The 19451-nt window shown below is 46.2% G+C and overlaps 9 protein-coding genes across 13 annotated transcripts; 5 read left to right on the top strand and 4 right to left on the bottom strand.

The window, feature by feature from the left end:
* The first annotated feature begins 286 nt into the window (after nucleotides 1–286).
* On the top strand, nucleotides 287–3240 carry LOC6738742 (probable cytochrome P450 305a1). The gene is made up of 3 exons (XM_002085506.4): nucleotides 287–526; nucleotides 1435–1472; nucleotides 1712–3240. Exons 1-3 carry the CDS (start codon nucleotides 433–435, stop codon nucleotides 3092–3094), a joined length of 1515 nt encoding a protein of 504 aa, XP_002085542.1. The 5' UTR covers nucleotides 287–432; the 3' UTR covers nucleotides 3095–3240.
* A 4-nt stretch (nucleotides 3241–3244) lies between these two features.
* Nucleotides 3245–6479, bottom strand: LOC6738741 (importin subunit alpha-7). Its single transcript, XM_002085505.3, has 6 exons — nucleotides 6364–6479; nucleotides 5564–5788; nucleotides 5017–5501; nucleotides 4694–4957; nucleotides 4127–4626; nucleotides 3245–4062 (listed from the first exon to the last, which is right to left on the bottom strand). Exons 2-6 carry the CDS (start codon nucleotides 5762–5764, stop codon nucleotides 3881–3883), a joined length of 1632 nt encoding a protein of 543 aa, XP_002085541.3. The 5' UTR covers nucleotides 5765–5788; nucleotides 6364–6479; the 3' UTR covers nucleotides 3245–3880.
* On the top strand, nucleotides 6439–6867 carry LOC27206208. The gene has a single exon (XM_016169224.3). It carries the CDS (start codon nucleotides 6439–6441, stop codon nucleotides 6742–6744), a length of 306 nt encoding a protein of 101 aa, XP_016032554.1. The 3' UTR covers nucleotides 6745–6867.
* Nucleotides 6742–7580, bottom strand: LOC6738739 (protein MIX23). Of its 2 annotated transcripts, XM_002085503.4 has the most exons (4): nucleotides 7443–7580; nucleotides 7228–7374; nucleotides 7048–7170; nucleotides 6742–6991 (listed from the first exon to the last, which is right to left on the bottom strand). In XM_002085503.4, exons 1-4 carry the CDS (start codon nucleotides 7476–7478, stop codon nucleotides 6887–6889), a joined length of 411 nt encoding a protein of 136 aa, XP_002085539.1. In that variant the 5' UTR covers nucleotides 7479–7580; the 3' UTR covers nucleotides 6742–6886. The 2 variants fall into 2 exon arrangements, with proteins under 2 accessions (XP_002085539.1, XP_039149145.1); XM_039293211.1 differs by having other exon boundaries at nucleotides 6742–7170.
* A 96-nt stretch (nucleotides 7581–7676) lies between these two features.
* LOC6738738 lies at nucleotides 7677–8440 on the top strand. Its single transcript, XM_002085502.4, has one exon. It carries the CDS (start codon nucleotides 7677–7679, stop codon nucleotides 8310–8312), a length of 636 nt encoding a protein of 211 aa, XP_002085538.1. The 3' UTR covers nucleotides 8313–8440.
* Nucleotides 8441–8532: 92 nt separating this feature from the next.
* On the top strand, nucleotides 8533–9816 carry LOC6738737. Its single transcript, XM_039293209.2, has 3 exons — nucleotides 8533–9204; nucleotides 9272–9393; nucleotides 9449–9816. The coding sequence occupies exons 1-3, from the start codon at nucleotides 8652–8654 to the stop codon at nucleotides 9677–9679; spliced, it is 906 nt and encodes a 301-aa protein (XP_039149143.1). The 5' UTR covers nucleotides 8533–8651; the 3' UTR covers nucleotides 9680–9816.
* Nucleotides 9527–14155, bottom strand: LOC6738736. Its single transcript, XM_016171734.3, has 8 exons — nucleotides 13903–14155; nucleotides 13610–13851; nucleotides 11630–11792; nucleotides 11310–11572; nucleotides 11123–11246; nucleotides 10963–11071; nucleotides 10397–10901; nucleotides 9527–10339 (listed from the first exon to the last, which is right to left on the bottom strand). Exons 1-8 carry the CDS (start codon nucleotides 13955–13957, stop codon nucleotides 9860–9862), a joined length of 1941 nt encoding a protein of 646 aa, XP_016032549.1. The 5' UTR covers nucleotides 13958–14155; the 3' UTR covers nucleotides 9527–9859.
* LOC6738735 lies at nucleotides 11892–13847 on the top strand. The gene is made up of 3 exons (XM_002085499.4): nucleotides 11892–12502; nucleotides 12709–13415; nucleotides 13476–13847. The coding sequence occupies exons 1-3, from the start codon at nucleotides 11995–11997 to the stop codon at nucleotides 13584–13586; spliced, it is 1326 nt and encodes a 441-aa protein (XP_002085535.1). The 5' UTR covers nucleotides 11892–11994; the 3' UTR covers nucleotides 13587–13847.
* Nucleotides 14156–14271: 116 nt separating the features above from the next.
* On the bottom strand, nucleotides 14272–19397 carry LOC6738733 (sterol regulatory element-binding protein 1). Of its 4 annotated transcripts, none has more exons than XM_016171732.3 (7): nucleotides 19153–19397; nucleotides 16861–18354; nucleotides 15996–16801; nucleotides 15536–15927; nucleotides 15349–15475; nucleotides 14945–15112; nucleotides 14272–14881 (listed from the first exon to the last, which is right to left on the bottom strand). In XM_016171732.3, exons 2-7 carry the CDS (start codon nucleotides 18341–18343, stop codon nucleotides 14516–14518), a joined length of 3342 nt encoding a protein of 1113 aa, XP_016032547.1. In that variant the 5' UTR covers nucleotides 18344–18354; nucleotides 19153–19397; the 3' UTR covers nucleotides 14272–14515. The 4 variants fall into 4 exon arrangements, with proteins under 4 accessions (XP_016032547.1, XP_016032545.1, XP_016032546.1 ...); XM_016171730.3 differs by having other exon boundaries at nucleotides 19144–19396; XM_016171731.3 differs by having other exon boundaries at nucleotides 16861–18351; nucleotides 19144–19396.
* Nucleotides 19398–19451: the final 54 nt, after the last annotated feature.

Here is a 19451-nt window from a genome sequence, read left to right as displayed (position 1 = left end):
TTGGACGTGATCGCTGCTCGAATTTCTTCGGGCACATAACTACTTGTAAATGGTGTGGATCATGTGTACATAGGTACATATGTACCGACATGTGTGTATTTGATTTATCAACTGAGACGGGCTTTTTCGCCCGTTTTTCGTTTCCCTCGACTTTTTTGCTTGCACTATCAATAGACCCACATGAAAAGGCGGCAGCCCAGGCGCGTGGGTTTGTCTGGGTCTGGGTATAGGTCTGGCATGGGTATGGGTATGGGCATGCCTCTGGCTCTCTCGCTCGCTGGATTCGGGTGCGGAATCAGTTGGCATAGAGCTGGCGTGGCGTACGGACGCTCTGACACCTTGGCTCCCCGACCCAGTGGCCGTTTAATTGGACAAAAGCCTTGCTTGGACTACGGTCTCGTTTTTCGGTGGTCTTATAAATAGTATATTGAAATGAGTGCCCTCATATTTCTGTGCGCGATTCTAATTGGTTTCGTGATTTATTCACTCATCAGCTCGGTGCGGCGTCCCAAGAACTTTCCACCAGGTGAGCTCTTCTCGTCCTGCACTTGGGATTACTTGTCCTGGAATCCCAAATGCAGATAAGAAGTTCAAGCGTTGGTGCTCAAACAAACGATGGATTTCTTTTAAATTTCGTAGAATAACTTAACCAATATTGTGTATCGTGGGTACAGTTTGATTTTGAAAACTAGCCAATTCATTTTATTTAATAGTAGAGCATTAATAACCATATTATTATAAAATATATTTGTATATGGACTCTAGATGGGAGCGATAGGCGAACATACGACCTGCCCCACGACCAATTGGTGGGCTCATTAGCAACTCGTAATGGTGATCAGCGGCATCTGTGGCCAATCGGCGGGGAACCAGACGGCACACGCTTTGAATGCTAATATATCTTATTGATAAAATCGTCACATACTTCTGACACCTGGCCTAACTGGTCTGAATTGGCCAGTAACAAGGGCCGGGCTGATTTATTCCACTTGCCAATGCAGCTTTTGATTTGCATTAGGATTACGATTATGGGCGTAATAGCTGTCATTCCTGTATATAGGCACATTTTTATTATTATTCGCAATTGTTGCAATTCGGTATGAGGATAAATTAGCATGCAATTTCTAAGGGAATCTTATTCACTCAAAGAAAAGCGGTCTCAATTTGCACATATAAAAGTTATGAAATTGATTTTGATAACGCATTGATAGTTAACAACTAAGCGGCTTGATTTCAAGATAGAGTTTTCACTTTCGTTTCGGTAGTTTTGCTAGCTAACAGATTTCTTTTGCAGCCGATTAGATTAGCACTTTGATACCTACATATGTAGGGTGAATTGATTGAATTGGACGATTGTATTTCATATGAAACTCTATTGGTAACTAGCAAAATACTTAAAACTATTATCATTTTTGAATTTCATTCCTAAAACAGGACCTCGATTTGTGCCATGGTTAGGAAACACATTACAGGTAAGGCTCACAAAAGTATCTTTAATACTATTAAAATGAGATTATTTGAATAATAAACAGATAATTGTAACATCCAAAATCTAGATTGTTCCTTAATCCAAATCTTCCAAATCTTAAAAAACGTTTTTTCTAAAAGCGAAAGCTAAAGATATTCATCAAGATCTCAACAACCTATCTATTCTCAAAATCATGAAATATACTAGGGTTATTAATCCTTCGTTCCTGTATTATATTACCAGTTCCGTAAGGAAGCTAGAGAAGTTGGCGGCCAGCACATCCTGTTCGAGCGCTGGGCAAAGGACTTCCGGAGCGACCTGGTGGGTCTGAAGCTGGGCCGCGAATACGTGGTGGTTGCCCTTGGCCACGAGATGGTGAAGGAAGTGCAGCTGCAGGAAGTGTTCGAGGGGCGACCGGACAACTTCTTTCTGCGTCTGCGAACCATGGGAACCCGCAAGGGCATCACCTGTACGGATGGACAGCTTTGGTACGAGCACCGCCACTTTGCCATGAAGCAGATGCGCAACGTGGGCTACGGGCGCAGCCAGATGGAGCATCACATCGAACTGGAGGCGGAGGAGCTGCTGGGGCAGCTGGAGCGCACCGAGGAGCAGCCGATCGAGCCGGTCACTTGGCTGGCGCAGAGTGTGCTCAATGTACTGTGGTGTCTGATAGCTGGAAAGAGGATCGCCAGCCAGGAGGATGGGACTCTGCGGCGGCTGCTCGACCTGATGAATCGGCGTTCCAAACTCTTTGACATCTGCGGTGGTCTGCTGGCCCAGTTTCCCTGGCTGCGCCACGTGGCGCCCGATCGCACTGGCTACAATCTCATCCAGCAACTGAACACAGAGCTGTACGCTTTCTTTATGGACACCATCGAGGAGCACCGAAGGCAGCTGGCGAAGGATCCGTCGCCGGCGGAAAGTGATCTCATCTATGCCTACCTCCAGGAGATGAAGGATCGCAGTGCTGGCGGCGAGAGCAGCACTTTCAATGAGACGCAGCTGGTGATGACCATCCTGGACTTCTTCATTGCAGGCTCCCAGACCACTAGCAATACGATCAACCTGGCCCTAATGGTACTCGCTATGCGCCCGGATGTCCAGGAGAAGCTTTTTACCCAAGTGACCGCCAGTGTGGCTGCTGCCAGCACAGATGCGTTTCCTCACTTGAGCCGTCGGGAATCCTTTGACTACATGGATGCCTTCATCATGGAGGTGCAGCGCTTCTTCCACATCACTCCCATTACGGGTCCACGCAGAGCTTTGTGGGCAACCAAGCTGGGAGGCTACGACATTCCGAAAAATGCCACAATTCTGATTAGCCTACGTTCTGTGCATCTCGACAAGGAGCACTGGAAGGATCCGCTGGAGTTTCGCCCAGAGAGGTTCATCGATTCGGCTGGCAAGTGCTTTAAGGACGAGTACTTCATGCCCTTCGGCATGGGCAGACGCCGTTGTCTGGGCGATGCCCTCGCCCGTGCCTGCATCTTCTCGTTTCTAGTGCGGATCGTGCAGCATTTCAGCATTGTCCTGCCGGCGGGAGAGTCTCCATCAATGGTCCTTCTGCCTGGGATTACGCTTACCCCAAAACCATACAAGGTGCAGTTCGTCAAGCGCACCTAAGTTCGCGACTGGAGTCGATGGTGCCGGTATTATTGGCCAAGAGATGGTGCTGAATCCTCTAGGATATTTCCAAGGATTCCGAAAATTATTTACACATGAGGATATTATAAGCTTAAAGATACAATAAAAACGTATGTCAATCTGCATAGCTGTGGTCTAGTTGTTCTTTATTGATGTCCTCTAAATTAAACTACAATGCTTTATAATTTAAACAAATTTACATTCGGCGAATCGCATAACAAAATCAAATAAGAACTTTTCAATTAATCGTTATCATTATCGTAAAGATAGTTTGTTTTGTCAGAATGTATAACAACACCATGTGAGGATTTCATCGTACTCGGGCTTAATGGAAAATATGTACAGACTCAATTTGAGGAAATCAAAAACATATACAATGGGTTCTGTATAACATATTAAATTAATACATACGAACTAGATGGAAGCAATCTCGCCAGCTGGAGAAAGCTTTGAGTAAGGTCATGCCTGGTCCTGGACCACTTCGAAAATTATAAAATTAAACGCAGATACAATAAGCAGGTGAGTGTGTGTAACAAAGATACAAGCCGACCGAACGACCAACTTTCCTTAAATGCTAGTAGTGACTGCACTTGGGCAAGGCAGACGCCTTCTCCTGCGGCCTGTGTTTCATGTCCGTGCTCCGGCCGCCTTCATTTAAATCCCGGCGGCAGGGCTTCGCTTCCTGTTGTATATGCTGCTGTGTGTTCAGGACTTCAGAGGGATTCGTATTTGAATATTGTTAACGATGTCCTGTCCGGTAGCGTGCTAAAAGTTAAATCCGGTACTGGGCACGTTGTCCGGATCGAACTCAAACTGTTGCGTGCCCGCCACGGGTGCCACGCGGCTATCCTCCTCTTCGTTGCCGAAGTACTGTTCGATAATGTAAAAAGATTTGTGGTAGATGTCGCGGTTTTCATGCGCCTGCAGATACTCGATCTTGTCCAGACCTATATAATATTAACGGAATCGATTTTCAAATGGAAATTTGAAAGTAAAAATAAATTGCATTACCTCCGCATTCCTCGATGGTAATAGCATAGGGATTTGGTCGCGTCTGGAACTTTTCACCTGCCTTCAAAATGTTTTCAAGTGCATTTAACGCCACCTGGACGATGTCCGAGTCGACGACGGTGAGAAAATCGCACATGGGCGGCACACAGCCAACCTGCACCAGGTAGTGTATCTGTTCGTACGTTCCGCTGCTGGTTGCGTTGGTAATGGCCCACGCGGCCTCTTTGCGAGTCTTAAATTCAGCCGTCTGCATGATAACCATCAGCTGCGGGAATATGTTGGCATTGATTAAGGCCTGGATCTGCTCACGATTGCCGGCTGCAATATTTGAGATCGTCCAGCACGACTCCTTCTTGATTGTTTCCGCCGTCGAATGCAGCAGGTGGCTAATGCAGGGCAAAGCGTTGTACCCCAATATCACCTGGGTCTGCTGATCGTCGCCGGTCACAATATTTCCCACGGCCCTCAGAGCGGCTGTGCTCACGTTCTGCTGGGGATGTCTGCCAGGATATGTCAATAAATAATAATTGTAATTGCAATTTGTAATGGCGCAGCAGGACTACTTACAATAGCAGCTCAACCAGGCGACGGCAAACGCCCGAATCAATTACAGCCTGGATTTTATCGTTGGGTCCATCTGACAGGTAGCCTATGGCCCAGCAAGTATCGCTTAGTACATCCGCATCAGTGTACTCCAGCAACCGTGCCAGTATTGGCAGACCATGGACAATTTTGGCAAAGTCTGCGGGAGGGCTTTTGCCGCGGCACAAGTTCGAAAGTGTCCACACCGCATTCCGTATCATGGTAATGCGATCCGAGTTGCTCAATACACTGCAAGAAGTCACACCTTCTTTGGCGCAATCTTATCAATATATTTATTTATAACTTACTGCAGGAGAGGCATAAGAACGCCGTAGCTGAGCAAATGGTCTCGGCATATGGGTGAGTCACCGGCTATGTTGCCTAGGGCCCACACAGCCTGTTCCTGGACATCATCGTGGGGACTGGAGAGCAAATCAATAAAGATGGGCACTGCCCCGGCCTCGATAACCACCTTGGTCTGCTGCGAGGTGCCCGATGCGATGTTTGTTAGCGTCCAGGCGGCCTCGAACTGCAGCGTTGCATTCGAGCTATTTCGCAAAAAGGTAACAAACTGGGGCACTATCCCCTTTTGGATGACTTCCTCAATGGGAGGATTGGGATCGCGGGACAGCAGTTTGCGGAACTTTTGAGTCGCCTCAAGCTGTTCGGCTTCACGTCCACTGAAGAGCATTTGAATCATTTCCTCGTTGATTACGGATGGCTGTGCCCCACTTCCAGCAGCTGCCTCGTTTTGACCTCCAGTGCTGCTGTCAGCCATGTGCATGTCGGCAGCCTGCAATGGAATGGAGAAATAGTTAAAACTATGCTTTCAGGCCAAACTTGATCAAACTATACCTGCTGTTCGTTATCGGTGTTGCTCTCCACTTCGGCTGATGTTGAGGATGTAGCTGGCTCAAGAACCACATTGCGTCGCTTAAAGAGCTGCTGTTCGCGTTTGTTCTTCCGCAACTGGATGCCCACCTCCTCGCGACGACGTCGCATCTCTGTGGAATCCAAGGCGGCATTTTTATAAAGCTGTTTGTGGCTGGCAGACATTTCGTCGTCTTGGCAATTTAAAAGCTTTAAATAGTTAAAAAATATTTGTTTGAGAACAGAATAATTTAAGTCGTAGCCAGGTTTCAGATGAAAAGTGAGTGACTTTTTTTCGGCTATAGTGTGATCTAATGCTAAACGAAAATGCGAATAATCTAGAAAATATAGGCAGAGGTCGTCGTGGAATGCGAAATAGTTGATTTGAAGGTTTATAATCATCACTAGGTGTTCCCCAATGTTCTCATCCACTCCCACCAGGATTATTACGCCCTGTAACCACTGAACATTCGCTTAGCGCCTGCTCTTGACTAATTTTACATTTCCGGAAACATAAAGATTACGTTGTCTGACCAATAATTTACATATAATGCGTTCACATTTAATGAACTATTCAGTTTTCCTGGCAAAATGCACAATCACAACACTTTCACATTTCATTGTACGTGTATGTATATATGTGCACACACGGCTGCTTTGCGTTTGTGCGTATAGGTGCGGGCTTAGGTCAGCATGAGCTATTCCCCGGTTACGCCCTTCGTTAAGCCACCACAACTCCTGGTTAGAAGAGGCGTCTTCAGCTACGTAAATAGAACACAATTTACCTGTTCCGGAAGAATCCTTTTTTCGTTTTAATCATGCAAAGAGACGGGAGACTTTACACGTTGTGAGGAACGGGGATGCCGGACTATCAGAATGCAATGCACACAGCTGACGCGCTATCGATAGCGATATCAACCGATAGCAGTAATTCCAATCCAATTGCATTTAATTTAAATATGAAAGAAAATAAGAAAAAGTCGCGCAAAACGGCCAATAAGGCCAAGAAAACGTCAGAGGACCAGAAAAAGAAGATCATTGAACTGCTGCACGAGTACAACGATCTAAAAGATGCCACACATCGCGTCCTGGAAGCCTTGGCCAACCTAAAATGCGTACCTGTCGGATCGGTTTATGCTACCTACAACCTGCCCCACGACGAATAAAGTTTTTAGACTGTTATATTTATGTACTTGTTGTAAACAACTTGTAATACAACGGAGTGCATGTAAATGCCTTCTGGCTTGGCAGTTCCATGAGACTTCTGCTAATAAATCCACCTAAAACTAGTCATTGCATTTATTCCACCTATTGGCCAGCATGAAAATAGGACCGGCATCGCTCATTGAAGGTCTTGTAGGAACGCTCCTTAATGATGTCCTCGACATTGAGCTCGGCCTGGAGAACCCGCAGCTGGAAAGGAACATAGGCATCAGTAAAGGGTTAGACTTAGGTATTCCGGTGGTTACCTTGCGCTGCTCTGCCCTAAACTGGTTATCCGTATCCACATCATCCGGCTGGGTCTCCCGCTTTTCCCTTAGCTTCTTCAGATTACTGGCCGATATTGTTATGCAACTGCGTATGCTTTCTTGCTGCAAGGAGAAGCTATCTGTCAAGATCCCCGTGTGTTGTACTTAATCAGGATTTACCCTGGCCAAGTGTGACTCCTGGAGCTTCGCGTACAGATCGCGACAGGTGCTTTCGCTGTTAACCTGACCCTTAAACGACTCCGTTGGGAGGGCATTCAGTGCATATATAATCTTGTCGTCCACATCTCGCATCTTCTTCAGTGCCTCCTGTTTGGAAACTTAAAGCCATTTAGTATGCCGGCAACTAACCCAAACACCCATATTCCAAGCCCCACCTGGAAGCCGAGAAAGTCTAAGCACAATGCCGCCATTTAAACCAGGTAGGAAAACAAGAAAACACTTTAAAAAATAATAAAAACAAAATGATATATGTAAAATTGCCGGCGCAATGTGCCTCTAATCGGCGTTGCCACATGGGAGGAACAATCGATTAACAAGATTCTGGACAATCGATGTGGATGATAAAGACTAGTTGAACAAAACAAAACAAAATAGGAAAATAATTCAGAATGCCGCTAAAATTTGATGATATTCACGAGAAAATTGAAACCGGCGTCTACCAATTGGCTGTTAATGACAAAAGCACACGGAGCACTGTGTGGCGGGTGTATCGCAAGATCAAGAAGGACGATGGCAGCTTTCTGGAACACGTACTGTTCTGCATCGGCTGCAAGAGTATTATGTCCTTCACCCACAAATCCACAACGAACTTGAGGCGCCACCGCTGTCACCTGCAGTATCTAAAGAAACAGGCATTTTACTGCTACAATTCTAAGGGCGAATCCACCGACAGAAAGGAGGAGACGGACCAGGAGCATCATGAGGAACAGGATGACCAGCAATCCACGTCTGATGAGTTAGAAACAAAACCCTCTCCTGCCGATGTTGCTGCCTTTGTGGCGGAAGCGGTCAGCGGCGGGGATTCCAATGCAGCTTCAGCCCGTATTACGGACATTCCCGAGATCGCGCTACCACTCGACGCAAGGGGGGTCGAGGAGTCCAATGTTTATGCACAGACCTGGTCCCTTGAGTACCGCAAACTCAGCGAGGACCAAAAATTCTACGCTAAAAAAGCTATAGACGAAATCTTCGTATTGGGCAGGCTACGACGCCTCACACTGAATACGGTTCCAACGGCGGAGTAGATTAGTTAATCAGGATTAAGTAGGACTTTATTTAAGCTAATATACATACTCTGTACATATTGTATTTAATCTTTAAGGTCGTATCGCAAAGTCTGGGATATATCGCAATAAATTATTTGATAATTTGATTCTTTCATATTTCCTACAAATTTATAATCAATTTGGATTCTACAATGTTGAAAATGTTTCGATGTTTTGCGATATATTTTTATTCCTCTGGCATTTTTTATAGGAACAATCGATACAGTTTTTGGATTTCGATATATTGCTGTAAGCTTCCCAGCTTACTTTTCTTACTGAATTACTTTTCAATTGAATTAAGTTCTAATTGTAATAACAATGAGTAATCTGGCGAGACGACCACTGCATAGTAACGAACCGGGGGCTCTTTCCCAGTCGAAGGACGATGTGGACCAGGAGCACTCGTACAACAAGCAGCCGGCACAAAGCTACGAGGAGGGGACATCTTCGGCCGACGAACTGGAAGAAAGTGAATCCCATGACGAACCCGGTACTCCCAAACCCACCGATCAGTCCAGAAGACGCAGTATTTCAACTTCCAGGCCGAGTTCAAGGCAGGAACATCACCGTTCCATCAATGAACCTCACAACAGCATCGGTATTAAACTAGCACTTGCCGGTGTTCTATTTGGTTTAATGGTTGTCTACGGGTATGGATCCAGCATTATAGAGGAGAAACAGTGTGGCTTTAAGGATCTCAGGCCAAAGTATCCCCAGCAGCAGGAAAAAGTGTGGAGAGCCCTGCAAAAGGGGATCGAGGGGCTGATTAACAAAAGGGACAAGCACCCCAGTGTATTTTTGTTCCTGCATCAGGATCCCAAGCTGGAGAAACTGATCGATGAAATTGCCGTTGAGGCTTCAATGTGCTTTGGTAAGAAAAGCGCCATATTCATATAAAATCTTTAATGTAAACCACTATACGCTCGCCATTTGAGCAGGTGGTCCTCGAAAACTGATTCACATGAATAAGGAGCACATGAAGGAATACGGTTTGGCGATTGAACAATTCAAATCAAAAATCAACGATGGAAAGGTCTTTTTAATAGTGAACCTCAATGAAGTGATTACCCTGAATTCTTTCGTTCTGCAATATTCTGAAAGCCATCTTATTACAGATTGCGCCGAATGGAGCCCGAGCCCTGCACACAATCTGCGATACCTACAGCCCTCTGGTGGAGGATGCAGTCATCTTCCTTTCCCTTCGAACATTCAACACAACCGCCGTGAACAACTCTGTCAAGCTAGCCACGGATACTCTGTACGATCTGTGGGACCAGGAGTTGGGGGACCACGAGCTGGATCCTTTAATTACTCGAGTTACCGATCAGGTGCTCCATTTGAGTTAGACTCAACTACACTATTAAAAATCTTATTACTCCCAGGCCTAAATTTTGGGCTAAAAAAGCTTATAAAGCAATAAATGAAGAGAATTTTGTTGGCTCTCGATGATGAATATATAAATATACTTCATTCATTCTTTTTAGTTTTGTTATAGTTTATGTATATAGAAAATAAAAACAATTAAGCTACTTCTGTCCCCTCCAGAGTTCTCCGACAAATGTCAGAAGGCTACAAATCATGCCAAAGCACCAAAGCAGGATTAAGCCAATAAAATTATCAATGCCTAATTTAACAGGTCCTATGTCTAGGTTCGTTTTCTCAGATGCCACGATGCGATTTTGGCGGTGCGCATTCATGTATTCAGCGGCGATCTTCCATTCCCAGAATTTGTCAAAGCCCGAGGAATGCCAAGCCAGAATGAAGTCGTTGTAGGCATTTAAGTGCGGCCACAGTCGCGGCACAAACGCCACCGTAAATGCAAAGTAAATATCATCTACCATAAGCTTCAGCCGCTTTAGGGCATCGTTTCCTATTAGCTCGGTGTTGCCCAAATGTCCAAACTGCAGGCGCTCGACGACAAATCCCATTTGCTCCGTGTGCGAGAAGGCGGATATTAAATTGGGATCGTACACTCGGTAATGCTCCATCAAACCAAGAAGAACTGGCTGCATACATAGGAATCTTCAAAAGTTTACTAATGAACTTAATTTTGTAGGGCTTACGTCGGCCGATCGCTCATCAATGGTTGTAATCCAGGCCTGTGAAGTCCCCGCCCAAATGAGCTTATGGTCGAACAGACGTTGGCGAGAGTCCGCCGCTTCCTCCAGAGTGGGCAAAGTGAGGATGGCCGCCAGACCGCCACTGTACACAGTGGTCAATATAATGTCGATCATGTAGCTGGCCACCAGGACGGTTCTTAGAGCATAAGAGCTGGTCACATAATTAGTGCTCTGATTTACGAAAAGTTTCAGAGTACTGATGCAACCGAAGCGCAGACTACTTATCCAGGAATTGCCTGCCGAAACCGAGGAGTGTTCCCAGCGACGGGTTATACCAAGAGCCAAGCTCTCAAGCAGAAGGCAGAGCATCACGCACATCCAGAGGACAAACTGGAATGGTCGGAGCAGGAGGGTCCAGCTGATTAAACGGTTCGGAGCGGGCACCAGACAGGTGACTCCAGATCGTCCCAGAAAATGAGTCATGTCCATATACTCGTACGCCTCGTACCTAGAAAGCAATGAAATGGTTTACTTTTCAAAATTTGCGATTAATTAATCAAGAGTATTACCACAAATACATGCCACCTACTCCGTAATCGTTTCGTCTATCGAGGATCATTCCAACCAGACCATACCCCGAGGCATTCAAGTAGATGTCTCCCCAGTCGTATGGTTCAGCTGTGGATTGCCTTGACAATAAGCCCTAATTGAATGTAATCAATTACCTACATGTGTCCACCTGAATGGTGCAGTTGTACAACTGGCAGAAAATTAGCATTAGTTGAATATCTGTTCCATCAATGGTTACTTCCGTCGTGTTCTTAAAACGATCATAATATAATGGCGTCTTTTCCTAACTCATAGAACTGGTATTACTACGATATATTCTGGCAGTATACAACTAATTAAAACTCACATAATCCAATAGCATAAAAGGCTTGTAGTCGAAGATGCCAATGACTACCTCGCGCCCCTTGAGGTTTCGCATCTTGCTGGACATTGCACTCTGGGTTTCCCAAGTAGCTTCCGTATCCTGGGCATCGAAACGCTGGAGTATATAGAACTCAACAGGCTCCGGATTTTTGTTAAAATTTCGCGAACCGACAAATCGGTTCGTTTTAATTTCAAAAGTGCTTGAGTTCAGGTATTGTGAAGTAATTACCAAGATGTTAGGTTGATCTGGCAATTTAAATGGTGAGCATGTGTAATTATTTCAATTCACTGCATTTATCCTACCTTGGAATATATAACCGGACAGATAACTTCCTATTTTCTCCTCGAACTCTTTCGTGTAAACGAACATAAAACGATTTCGCAGAGATCTCCAAATGGAGTAGATGCTGGCGTGATAAAAATATCTTGCGAATTCGGGAATCTGCTCCTGAAATGCTATGAAGGTCTTACATACAAAGATAAAATGAATTACATTAAATTCAAAAAAAAAACAAAAACATGAAAGTGTTCCAACTTAAAATTTATCGTCAGCTGCCCCGTTATGTTATCGATAGCAGATTTATTAGGAGATAAGCCGCAAAAAAACGGGAAATATCGTATTATCAACTTGGACTAAATCTGTTGAACTGCAACATAGTCCCAGGACAATGGACAAACTGGGATTAGGCTGCCCCTTCTCCTTCCTGGTCGGAAAACCGCAGAGTATGAGTGGGGGACCCGGTTTCCTGGATCTCAACTACGACTGCTACCTTCAGATATTTTCATATCTGAATGTGCTGGAGGATCAGCTAAATCTGGGCCGTGCCCATCCACTATTCCAGGTTGTACTGACGGACATTTTGCGAACGCGCTACAAAAAAATCAATGTGCGCCTTCTGAAAACTATTCCGGACTGGAAGTTCCTGCTGCAGCTGTGCGGTTCCGAAGTGTCCAGATGCGAAGTGCCCCACGGTAGCTGGGATGAGCCCTTTACCTACCCCTTCCTGGTGCTCCTGGGACAGCACTGCCCCAATCTGCGACAGGCAGTCATCATATTTATGCACGCCGTCACAGAGTCGCCGCCGAAGAGTGGCGACAGGGGCTACATCATGCAGCTTCTCCTGCAGCTACCCAGTCTAACCAATCTCACTCTGATCGATGCCAGATCTGCACAGCGTGAGTACTAAAACTATAAGCACTGCATAATAATAGTTTCACTTTACACTTATCGTTAAACTCTGGTTAATATTTTAACTGAATTTTAACTTAAAAAAGATATTGCTTAATCTAAAACTAATTTAGTTTATTTCCCCTCAACTTTATTTGAGTCGATGGTTAGAATCCTTTTATGAACTTAATGTATATATGAATTACTATTGCAGTAGATCAATTGCGGCACTTCAGTAAACTGGAGGCCTTGGACTTGGATGGAATCGACCCAAACCTCGGCAACGCCTCCTTCCAGCAAATGTTTGAAAATATGACTTGCGTGAAGCGACTGCTTCTTAATTTCGGACTGAATCGCAGGAGATCTCACCAGGTCCCGCTGTTGGCAGATAAGTTCCCCAACTTAGATCACCTTACTCTCGAAAACTTTGATGTGAACTTCACGGAGTTGGGTGAATTTAAAGGCCTTCGATCCCTGCGCCTAATCTCACGTTGGACAGCGGAAGTGGACAACGACTTTTATAGGTCGGTGTCCAAAAGCGCTAGTAACCTCCAAAAGCTACAGCTCATATCCGTCCGCGTTAGAGGTGACCAAGTGCATCACATCCTGGCGATTAGCCAACTCAACGCTCTGGACTGTGATAACTGGCCAGCTCAATCGGTGTCCCAGTTGGGCCAGTTGAAAGACCTCGAGTGCCTGGCCCTGGATTGCATTGACTTACCTGCAAACCCAATTCGCCAACTTATGTTGTTGGTAAAAAATTGCTATAAGCTAAATCATCTGAGATTGGGAACACGTTGGAAGATGCCCACCGAGGATGTAAATCTCTTTTTGGAAAAAGTGGCGGATGCACGAGCGGATCGGAAAGATAAGCTTTTGCTAACGCTCGACTTCATTAAGACACCGGATAATCGGAAAAAGGTATAAACTTAATGGATACACAATTATTGGATGTACTATAATTTACCAAAAACCCTTTAGTTCACAAATAATTTCAGGGATCATAAACACTTGCAAGTGAGTTTTGATGGAGCCACATGTCATCACTGTCAGCGGGATACCCACTCTAAGTGCGATACCATCTTTGACTAGTGTTACTTCAGCTTAAGACTCACCTCACAGTGCGACTTCTCGATGGCGACAGTCAGCCTAAGAGTCCAATCGTTGTAGGGGATTCCCTTCCCGTCGAACTCATCTTCTTTTATTTTGAAATCATAAACATCTTGATCGGAACGATTGGCCCATCCTTGCCAGTTCATGATTATTAATGGCATTGGGTGAACCGTTTCCAGACGAAAATCAAACGCCGGATCCCACAAAATACAAGTGGCATGCGAGTCCGCGAAGAATTGCTGAGCTAACAATATTTTTCAAAAGGTGATCCACGCCGAACAAAAGGACAACCTACCAAAAAAACTAAGCACAGTGCTCCAGTAATTTGACTCTACCAACAAGTTCTCCATTTCACAGATTTTTCCACTTGAATTGTGCCTAAATAATAAGTAAGGAATGTATATTATTTTCTGTGTGTATTATTTTGTACATATGCATTGTGCTCTTTTTGTAGATTTAGTTAAGTGTAATATATACTACTTACCCTTTTATGCACCCGACTAACAAAACTCTGCGGACGTAAAATGACCGACGAATCGAAGAATATTTCATTTTATATTAAGAAAAAGAGCTCGCTTTGCAGTCGCTACTAATAGGTTTGCCATGAATTATGTATTTAACAAATTAGGTGCATGCACCAGTAAACAATAAAAGGCCTTGTAAGTCTGTTAAAATATTTATTGTTATAAATACGTTTAACGTGTACGGTAAATAATAAACAAATAAAATGTCCGTATTAAATAATTTTAAAATTACAATCTAAGCATAACCGGGCGTGGAAAACAAAGGAAAAGCGTAACTATAAAGACCTAGGAATTTGTAATTCCTTTGAATAGCAAACGGGTATTCATTTGCTGAAAATCCACACCACGTTCGTGCCACTTATGGTTATGTACTTCACTACTATCCTAAGCCTTCACGCTGCCAATGCCGTTGCCCAGCGACTTCATCAGCTGGTAGCACTCCTTCAGCTTCCGCTTGTCGCCCACCTTCTCCAGGGTCTTGGCCGCCTCGGCTAACATGCCAGCACGTTCACCCGGGGAGCTGAGCAGCGCCGGAGGAAGATACTTGCAGGCCACGTACATGGCCGACGCCCGTTCCCGCTCTCCGCCCACGAAGTTCTGGTGCCGCCGATCCTTGCTGCCGCAGAAGATAGACGAGTGGGCGTTGCGTGATCGCAGACTCCTGTCCAAGAGCTGTTGCGTTGGACACGGTGAGGCTCCAGCCATCAGGCGACAAACTGCCTCGTACAAATATATGCGCGATTGGGCGTTCTGAAATGGCAGGAGTTTACAAGCTCAAGTTAAGGATTTAAGGGTAAGGATTTTGGCATATACCGGGATATTCTCCACAATGCTGCGCAACGAGTTCAAATCGGTCTGGAACTTCTCGAGCACTTCACCGGGCACTTGGTAGAAGCCATCATCCTCCATATTCATGTGCTCCAGCTCCCACAGAGCAGTCCTAGTTTCGAGCAGCCAATCGCAGGTGAGCAACTGGAAAAGCTGCATAGAATAGATAGAAAGATTGATTAATTAGTGCGCTTCTAAAACTTGGCGACTTTTGCCAGAGACATTCGGCGTTGTGTGTGAAATGCACAGAGCTTGCACTGAAGTTGTATTGCCTGAAGCAATTGGGACAGACAATGCGACTACAATGCACCTTCGTGTCATCTCCGGAGGAGGAGTCTGGTGGCACTCAGTCGCCAATGACTGATTGTTTGGGGTGCACACATTCTTACCAGCTTTATGCCCTTGGCGTCGGTGATCCGGTTAACAGTCAAGCACTCTTGGAGCTGCACACTCGACTCATCGCAGAGGATGTTGACCAATTGCTTGAGACTTTTGTCCAGTGCGTTGCCATTGTTTCTGCAATGGTGTGGAATGATTAGCCTTTTTCTTTTCATTAATGGTCCTACGTATACTCACTTTAGTAAGATCATCTTAGCTCGCAGCACTGCATGCAGCGCCTTGGGCAGATGATCGTTTTCGCCGCACTGTTGCAGCTGCGTGGGCATTTGCTTGATCCTGCCGTACAATTGCTCGGCCAGCGTGTCTTCACCTAGGAGCCAGTGCACTGCGGTCTCCAAAACATCGGCCCACCACACCACGTTTGTATCCCGCTCATCCTCATCAGCCCACAGAGTGTCCTTAAGCAGGGACGTGTACTTGAGAACATTGCTGACAATGGTGCCGCTGTGCTGCTGTTGCTGCAACTGTTCCGCCTCTCCGCTGACAGAAGATGTGGGCAGGCCTCCCGACTTGTGGCCCGCTCCTACCAGACACTGAATGGCCTTAAACAGCAAATGCTCACGATATTGCTGGGTCATTGAAAAATAACCAATTAGTTTTGAATCGTGTGATAAACTAGAAATTCTGTCCAACTTACCTTCATAACGTGGGCAGCGGGATCACATGGATTCCTAAGACGTGTGAAGAATCCATCCTGTTCGCCGGAGTCGCTCAGATCGTACGTGAAGACGTGCGTGGCGCAGTAGCGATATCCATAGGCTGTGAATGCCCAACGTAGCTCCTGCGTTTGCTCGGTGGCCCTAGTGCGACCGCACTCTTGACGAGCCCGGCTCATGTAGTATCGGGCGAAGAGCTGTTGCAACCACTTGGGGGCACTGCGCTTCATTCGCAACGCTGTCATTACGTGGATGCAGATGGTCTCGCGCGGTGTCAGTAGATTGTGCGCCACTTCAGCCATGTTGCTGGCGAATAGTGCCATCATAATGCCGTTCATATCACCGCGGCCTCCGTTTCCAGTCAGTTGCAATTGATTCAGTCGGTTGAAGAGCAGGGCCAGTTCGCGTGCAGAGGCCAGCGCCTGTTTCCTGCTGGCGGCGTTGCTAAACAGCCCACCAGTGCGCCGCGACAGCACCCGACCCAGCCAGAGGCGATGGAAGAGAAACCGAAGAAACTGCCACGTGGTCTGCAAGTAACACTCCAAGCGTGACGCCGGCAGACTTAATCCAAACATATGCAGACAGTTGAGGTAACCAGCGTAGGCCTGAGCCGACTGTCCTTGGCCGAAATAGAAATCAGCCCGCTGCCTGTGCTGACAGTAGGCGTCCGTCTGTGAGTCCAGCTGCGGATCACCGTAAACCAGAAGTTTCACCAAGCAGCCAAGCATCAGCGTGAAGTTCAATAGCCATATCCAGGAACTCTGCTGCCAGACAGCAAAACCTTCACCTAAATCAAAGAAAAGCCTTTAGTAAAATTTAACAAAATCAGGATGCTAGGCTAAATACCTTCCACGTCGTAAGAGAGAATGCGTCTTTGACCGCTCATGTCGCCAAGATCATCATTACTGCCATAGTGGCCGCGCTGGAGGAAGGTCTTGAAGGGATTGACGGCCAGGATGGCAAACATAAACATGCAGAGTCCGAGGCGCGAGTGGGTGGCCATGCCGCGCATAGAGCTTGGCACCACCAGTGGTTCTTCATTGCTGCTGCTGCTGCCACTGCTGCAGCTGGCCGTGGATCCACCATAGGGTGATGGCGGCAACGAGATGTCCGAATGCATGGGCGAAAGCGAAGGATCCGATTCATCGCTGCGTGGCGGCGTCAGTCCGGCATCCGTGGTAAAGGTTTGCGAGCTCTCGCGTCGCTTCTTGGATGCTCTACCAGGCCGTGTGCCCAGCTGAAGTAGATCCTTCACCTTGGAGCCGTCGCGGGCCATTAGCTCCCTCTGCAGGCGCTGCAACTCTGCCTTCAGATCGTGATTCTGGCGTTGCAGATCCCGAATCTTGTCTATGGATTTCCGCAGTACTGCGGACTTGTTCAGCTTGGCCTGCTCTCCCACCACCAAGTTCTTCAGCTCGTTAATCTTGTCGTTGATTGAGGTGCGATAGCGCCGCTCGATGGCGTTGTGGGCCGAGCGCTTTACTTCCTTCACCTTGGGTTGAACCCGGTTGATAGGTACCTTGCCTTGGACTTCCATAGCGGCAGGTGAAGGAGCCAGTGGTGCCACTCGCACCTTGCTAGCCCGACTACCTGTGCTTGTCGGTGGTGGAGCTACAGGTGGAGATGGCGTTGGACTGGCCACCGTGGGCTGCAAGAGCAAGTACATGGCTTCATCGGAGGTCATTCCGGCCTTAGAGTTGTACGTAATGAAGGGTTGCGGATACGACTGCTGGGCCAAAGGAGCAGGAGCAGGAGCTGCAGCAACGGGCTGCATGACATTCACATTCTGGGACGCAGACTCCACCGGCGACGTGGGCGGGGACATGGACTGGTACACAAAGCTACTGCCCAGAGATGGGGTATACACCGTCGCGTTCGGTGGCAGTCGCTGGGCGTCCATGTGATGTATGGTGGCCGTTGGCTGGGCAGCCTTTAAAAGGCCCGTCTGCTGTTGCTGGGGACAATTGTAGCTCGGGGCTATGAGGGGATCCGGCTTGTAGACGAGCAGCGGCGACTGTTGTTGCTGCTGCTGCTGCTGCAGCTCCTCCTTAATGTGCACTGGCGAAGAGTGCTCGCTCTTCACGTGCGGCTGTTGCTCGACGGACTGCGGCTGCTGATCCACGGACTGCGTCTGCTGGGGATGCGTTCGAGGCTCGTCCAGCAGCATGTTGTACATCTGCGTCGGCGCCAGGTCCATGTCGTTGAGGATAATGTCCAGCATGTCCGGGTGCAGGTCGGCGTCGAACGGTTCGAAGACATCCTCCGCTTTGAACAAATCCATGGACTCGTCCATCGGAGCGTCTATGAAGTTCATCAGTGTCGTGTCCATTGCGAATGCTGCTGATGAAAGCGACAAAAACGGTTCGAAATTAAATACTGGCGGGCCCACGTATGTGCATATTTATGTATGTTTGTACATTTGAGGATTGTTTATTAAACTTCTATGCGGCGCAATAACAACAGTGGGACAAGTATGTTGGTGCCGGGAAAAACAAAGATTACATTTGTAGACGTGCATAATAATTTTCAATCGTGTTCAAATTTGTATTATATATGTTTATAATCACATAATTTCATTTTATTAACCATTATCCACAGTGGCCACTTGCAACTTTGATAACACATTAAAATGGGTTTTTATATTACAATTTTTAATAGACGTAACAAAGTTTAAATAAATCTTTTAATTGTACTCAACTCTAAAGTGAACCAATTTCGGACCTTAAAATTACAGATGTAATAACTTGTTTTATAAAACTAGCCAAACAAAATTAGTTCGTAGTTTAAATAATAACAAAATACAAAATCTTGAGATATTATTGGCTATCTCATGTTTTAAGACTAGAGCAAATTTCAAAAAGGCGAATATTTTAAAAATTTCTAAGCTTTTACATCGCTCTTGGACCACTGTGCACTGCACACACACATACGCGACCGGGAAAGCATGCGTAAGCGCTTTCAACCAATCAGAGGGCTCGACCGGATCATACGATGTTTTTAGTGACGCCACTTGGCCTTTGGGAGCTCCAACAGGGCATTTTCCCAGGCTCCACTGCTTTCCCGATCCGATTTCCGCGAAAATTAATCTATTAGACACTATCTACATTATTAGCAGCGCGATAAACACACCTTTATCACCTTTTATCTGTTTTCTTAGTTCACGAGTGCTTTTGGTTTTCCATAACTGGTTAATGTCAACGCACTTTGCTTTAAACTAGCGACTAGTTAGTAATAGTTTCAACACTTGTTGTTGTTCATGGTTGTTTTGATTTTTTCCACGAGTATATTTGCAGCTTAATAAACAATTGCTTTCGATTTGAGTAAACTTTGTTCTTCAGGGATGGCGAGCAGTAGTTCAGGCCTAATGAACTAGTTCATGTCTTGACTCCCTGGCATCAAGAAACAGCTGTATGAAATACATTGCCAAACCTGTATGG

The sequence above is a fragment of the Drosophila simulans genome, chromosome 3L, assembly GCF_016746395.2.
Source record: "Drosophila simulans strain w501 chromosome 3L, Prin_Dsim_3.1, whole genome shotgun sequence".
In the NCBI taxonomy this organism is placed as follows: Eukaryota; Metazoa; Arthropoda; class Insecta; order Diptera; family Drosophilidae; genus Drosophila; species Drosophila simulans.
The sequence above is the reverse complement of the archived record's forward strand: the minus strand, read 5'-3'. Positions and strand labels throughout refer to the sequence as shown.

Coding starts and splice junctions, on each gene's coding strand:
- LOC6738742 (XM_002085506.4), top strand. CDS start 433: ATGAGTGCCCTCATATTTCTGTGCGCGATTCTAATTGGTTTCGTGATT. Junction 527..1,434: donor TCCCAAGAACTTTCCACCAG/GTGAGCTCTTCT, acceptor TTCCTAAAACAG/GACCTCGATTTGTGCCATGG. Junction 1,473..1,711: donor GGTTAGGAAACACATTACAG/GTAAGGCTCACA, acceptor TTATATTACCAG/TTCCGTAAGGAAGCTAGAGA.
- LOC6738741 (XM_002085505.3), bottom strand. CDS start 5,764: ATGTCTGCCAGCCACAAACAGCTTTATAAAAATGCCGCCTTGGATTCC. Junction 4,958..5,016: donor GTTCTTATGCCTCTCCTGCA/GTAAGTTATAAA, acceptor GACTTCTTGCAG/TGTATTGAGCAACTCGGATC. Junction 4,063..4,126: donor TACCATCGAGGAATGCGGAG/GTAATGCAATTT, acceptor AATATTATATAG/GTCTGGACAAGATCGAGTAT.
- LOC6738735 (XM_002085499.4), top strand. CDS start 11,995: ATGGACAAACTGGGATTAGGCTGCCCCTTCTCCTTCCTGGTCGGAAAA. Junction 12,503..12,708: donor CGATGCCAGATCTGCACAGC/GTGAGTACTAAA, acceptor TTACTATTGCAG/TAGATCAATTGCGGCACTTC. Junction 13,416..13,475: donor CACCGGATAATCGGAAAAAG/GTATAAACTTAA, acceptor AAAACCCTTTAG/TTCACAAATAATTTCAGGGA.
- LOC6738733 (XM_016171732.3), bottom strand. CDS start 18,343: ATGGACACGACACTGATGAACTTCATAGACGCTCCGATGGACGAGTCC. Junction 16,802..16,860: donor TCTCTCTTACGACGTGGAAG/GTATTTAGCCTA, acceptor TCTTTGATTTAG/GTGAAGGTTTTGCTGTCTGG. Junction 15,113..15,348: donor ACGCCAAGGGCATAAAGCTG/GTAAGAATGTGT, acceptor TATTCTATGCAG/CTTTTCCAGTTGCTCACCTG.
- LOC27206208 (XM_016169224.3), top strand. CDS start 6,439: ATGCCGGACTATCAGAATGCAATGCACACAGCTGACGCGCTATCGATA.
- LOC6738739 (XM_039293211.1), bottom strand. CDS start 7,478: ATGGCGGCATTGTGCTTAGACTTTCTCGGCTTCCAG. Junction 7,375..7,442: donor TAGACTTTCTCGGCTTCCAG/GTGGGGCTTGGA, acceptor GTTTCCAAACAG/GAGGCACTGAAGAAGATGCG. Junction 7,171..7,227: donor AGGAGTCACACTTGGCCAGG/GTAAATCCTGAT, acceptor TTCTCCTTGCAG/CAAGAAAGCATACGCAGTTG.
- LOC6738736 (XM_016171734.3), bottom strand. CDS start 13,957: ATGGAGAACTTGTTGGTAGAGTCAAATTACTGGAGCACTGTGCTTAGT. Junction 11,072..11,122: donor CACCATTCAGGTGGACACAT/GTAGGTAATTGA, acceptor GGCAATCCACAG/CTGAACCATACGACTGGGGA. Junction 10,902..10,962: donor GTAGGTGGCATGTATTTGTG/GTAATACTCTTG, acceptor ATTGCTTTCTAG/GTACGAGGCGTACGAGTATA.
- LOC6738738 (XM_002085502.4), top strand. CDS start 7,677: ATGCCGCTAAAATTTGATGATATTCACGAGAAAATTGAAACCGGCGTC.
- LOC6738737 (XM_039293209.2), top strand. CDS start 8,652: ATGAGTAATCTGGCGAGACGACCACTGCATAGTAACGAACCGGGGGCT. Junction 9,205..9,271: donor TGAGGCTTCAATGTGCTTTG/GTAAGAAAAGCG, acceptor CCATTTGAGCAG/GTGGTCCTCGAAAACTGATT. Junction 9,394..9,448: donor TAATAGTGAACCTCAATGAA/GTGATTACCCTG, acceptor ATCTTATTACAG/ATTGCGCCGAATGGAGCCCG.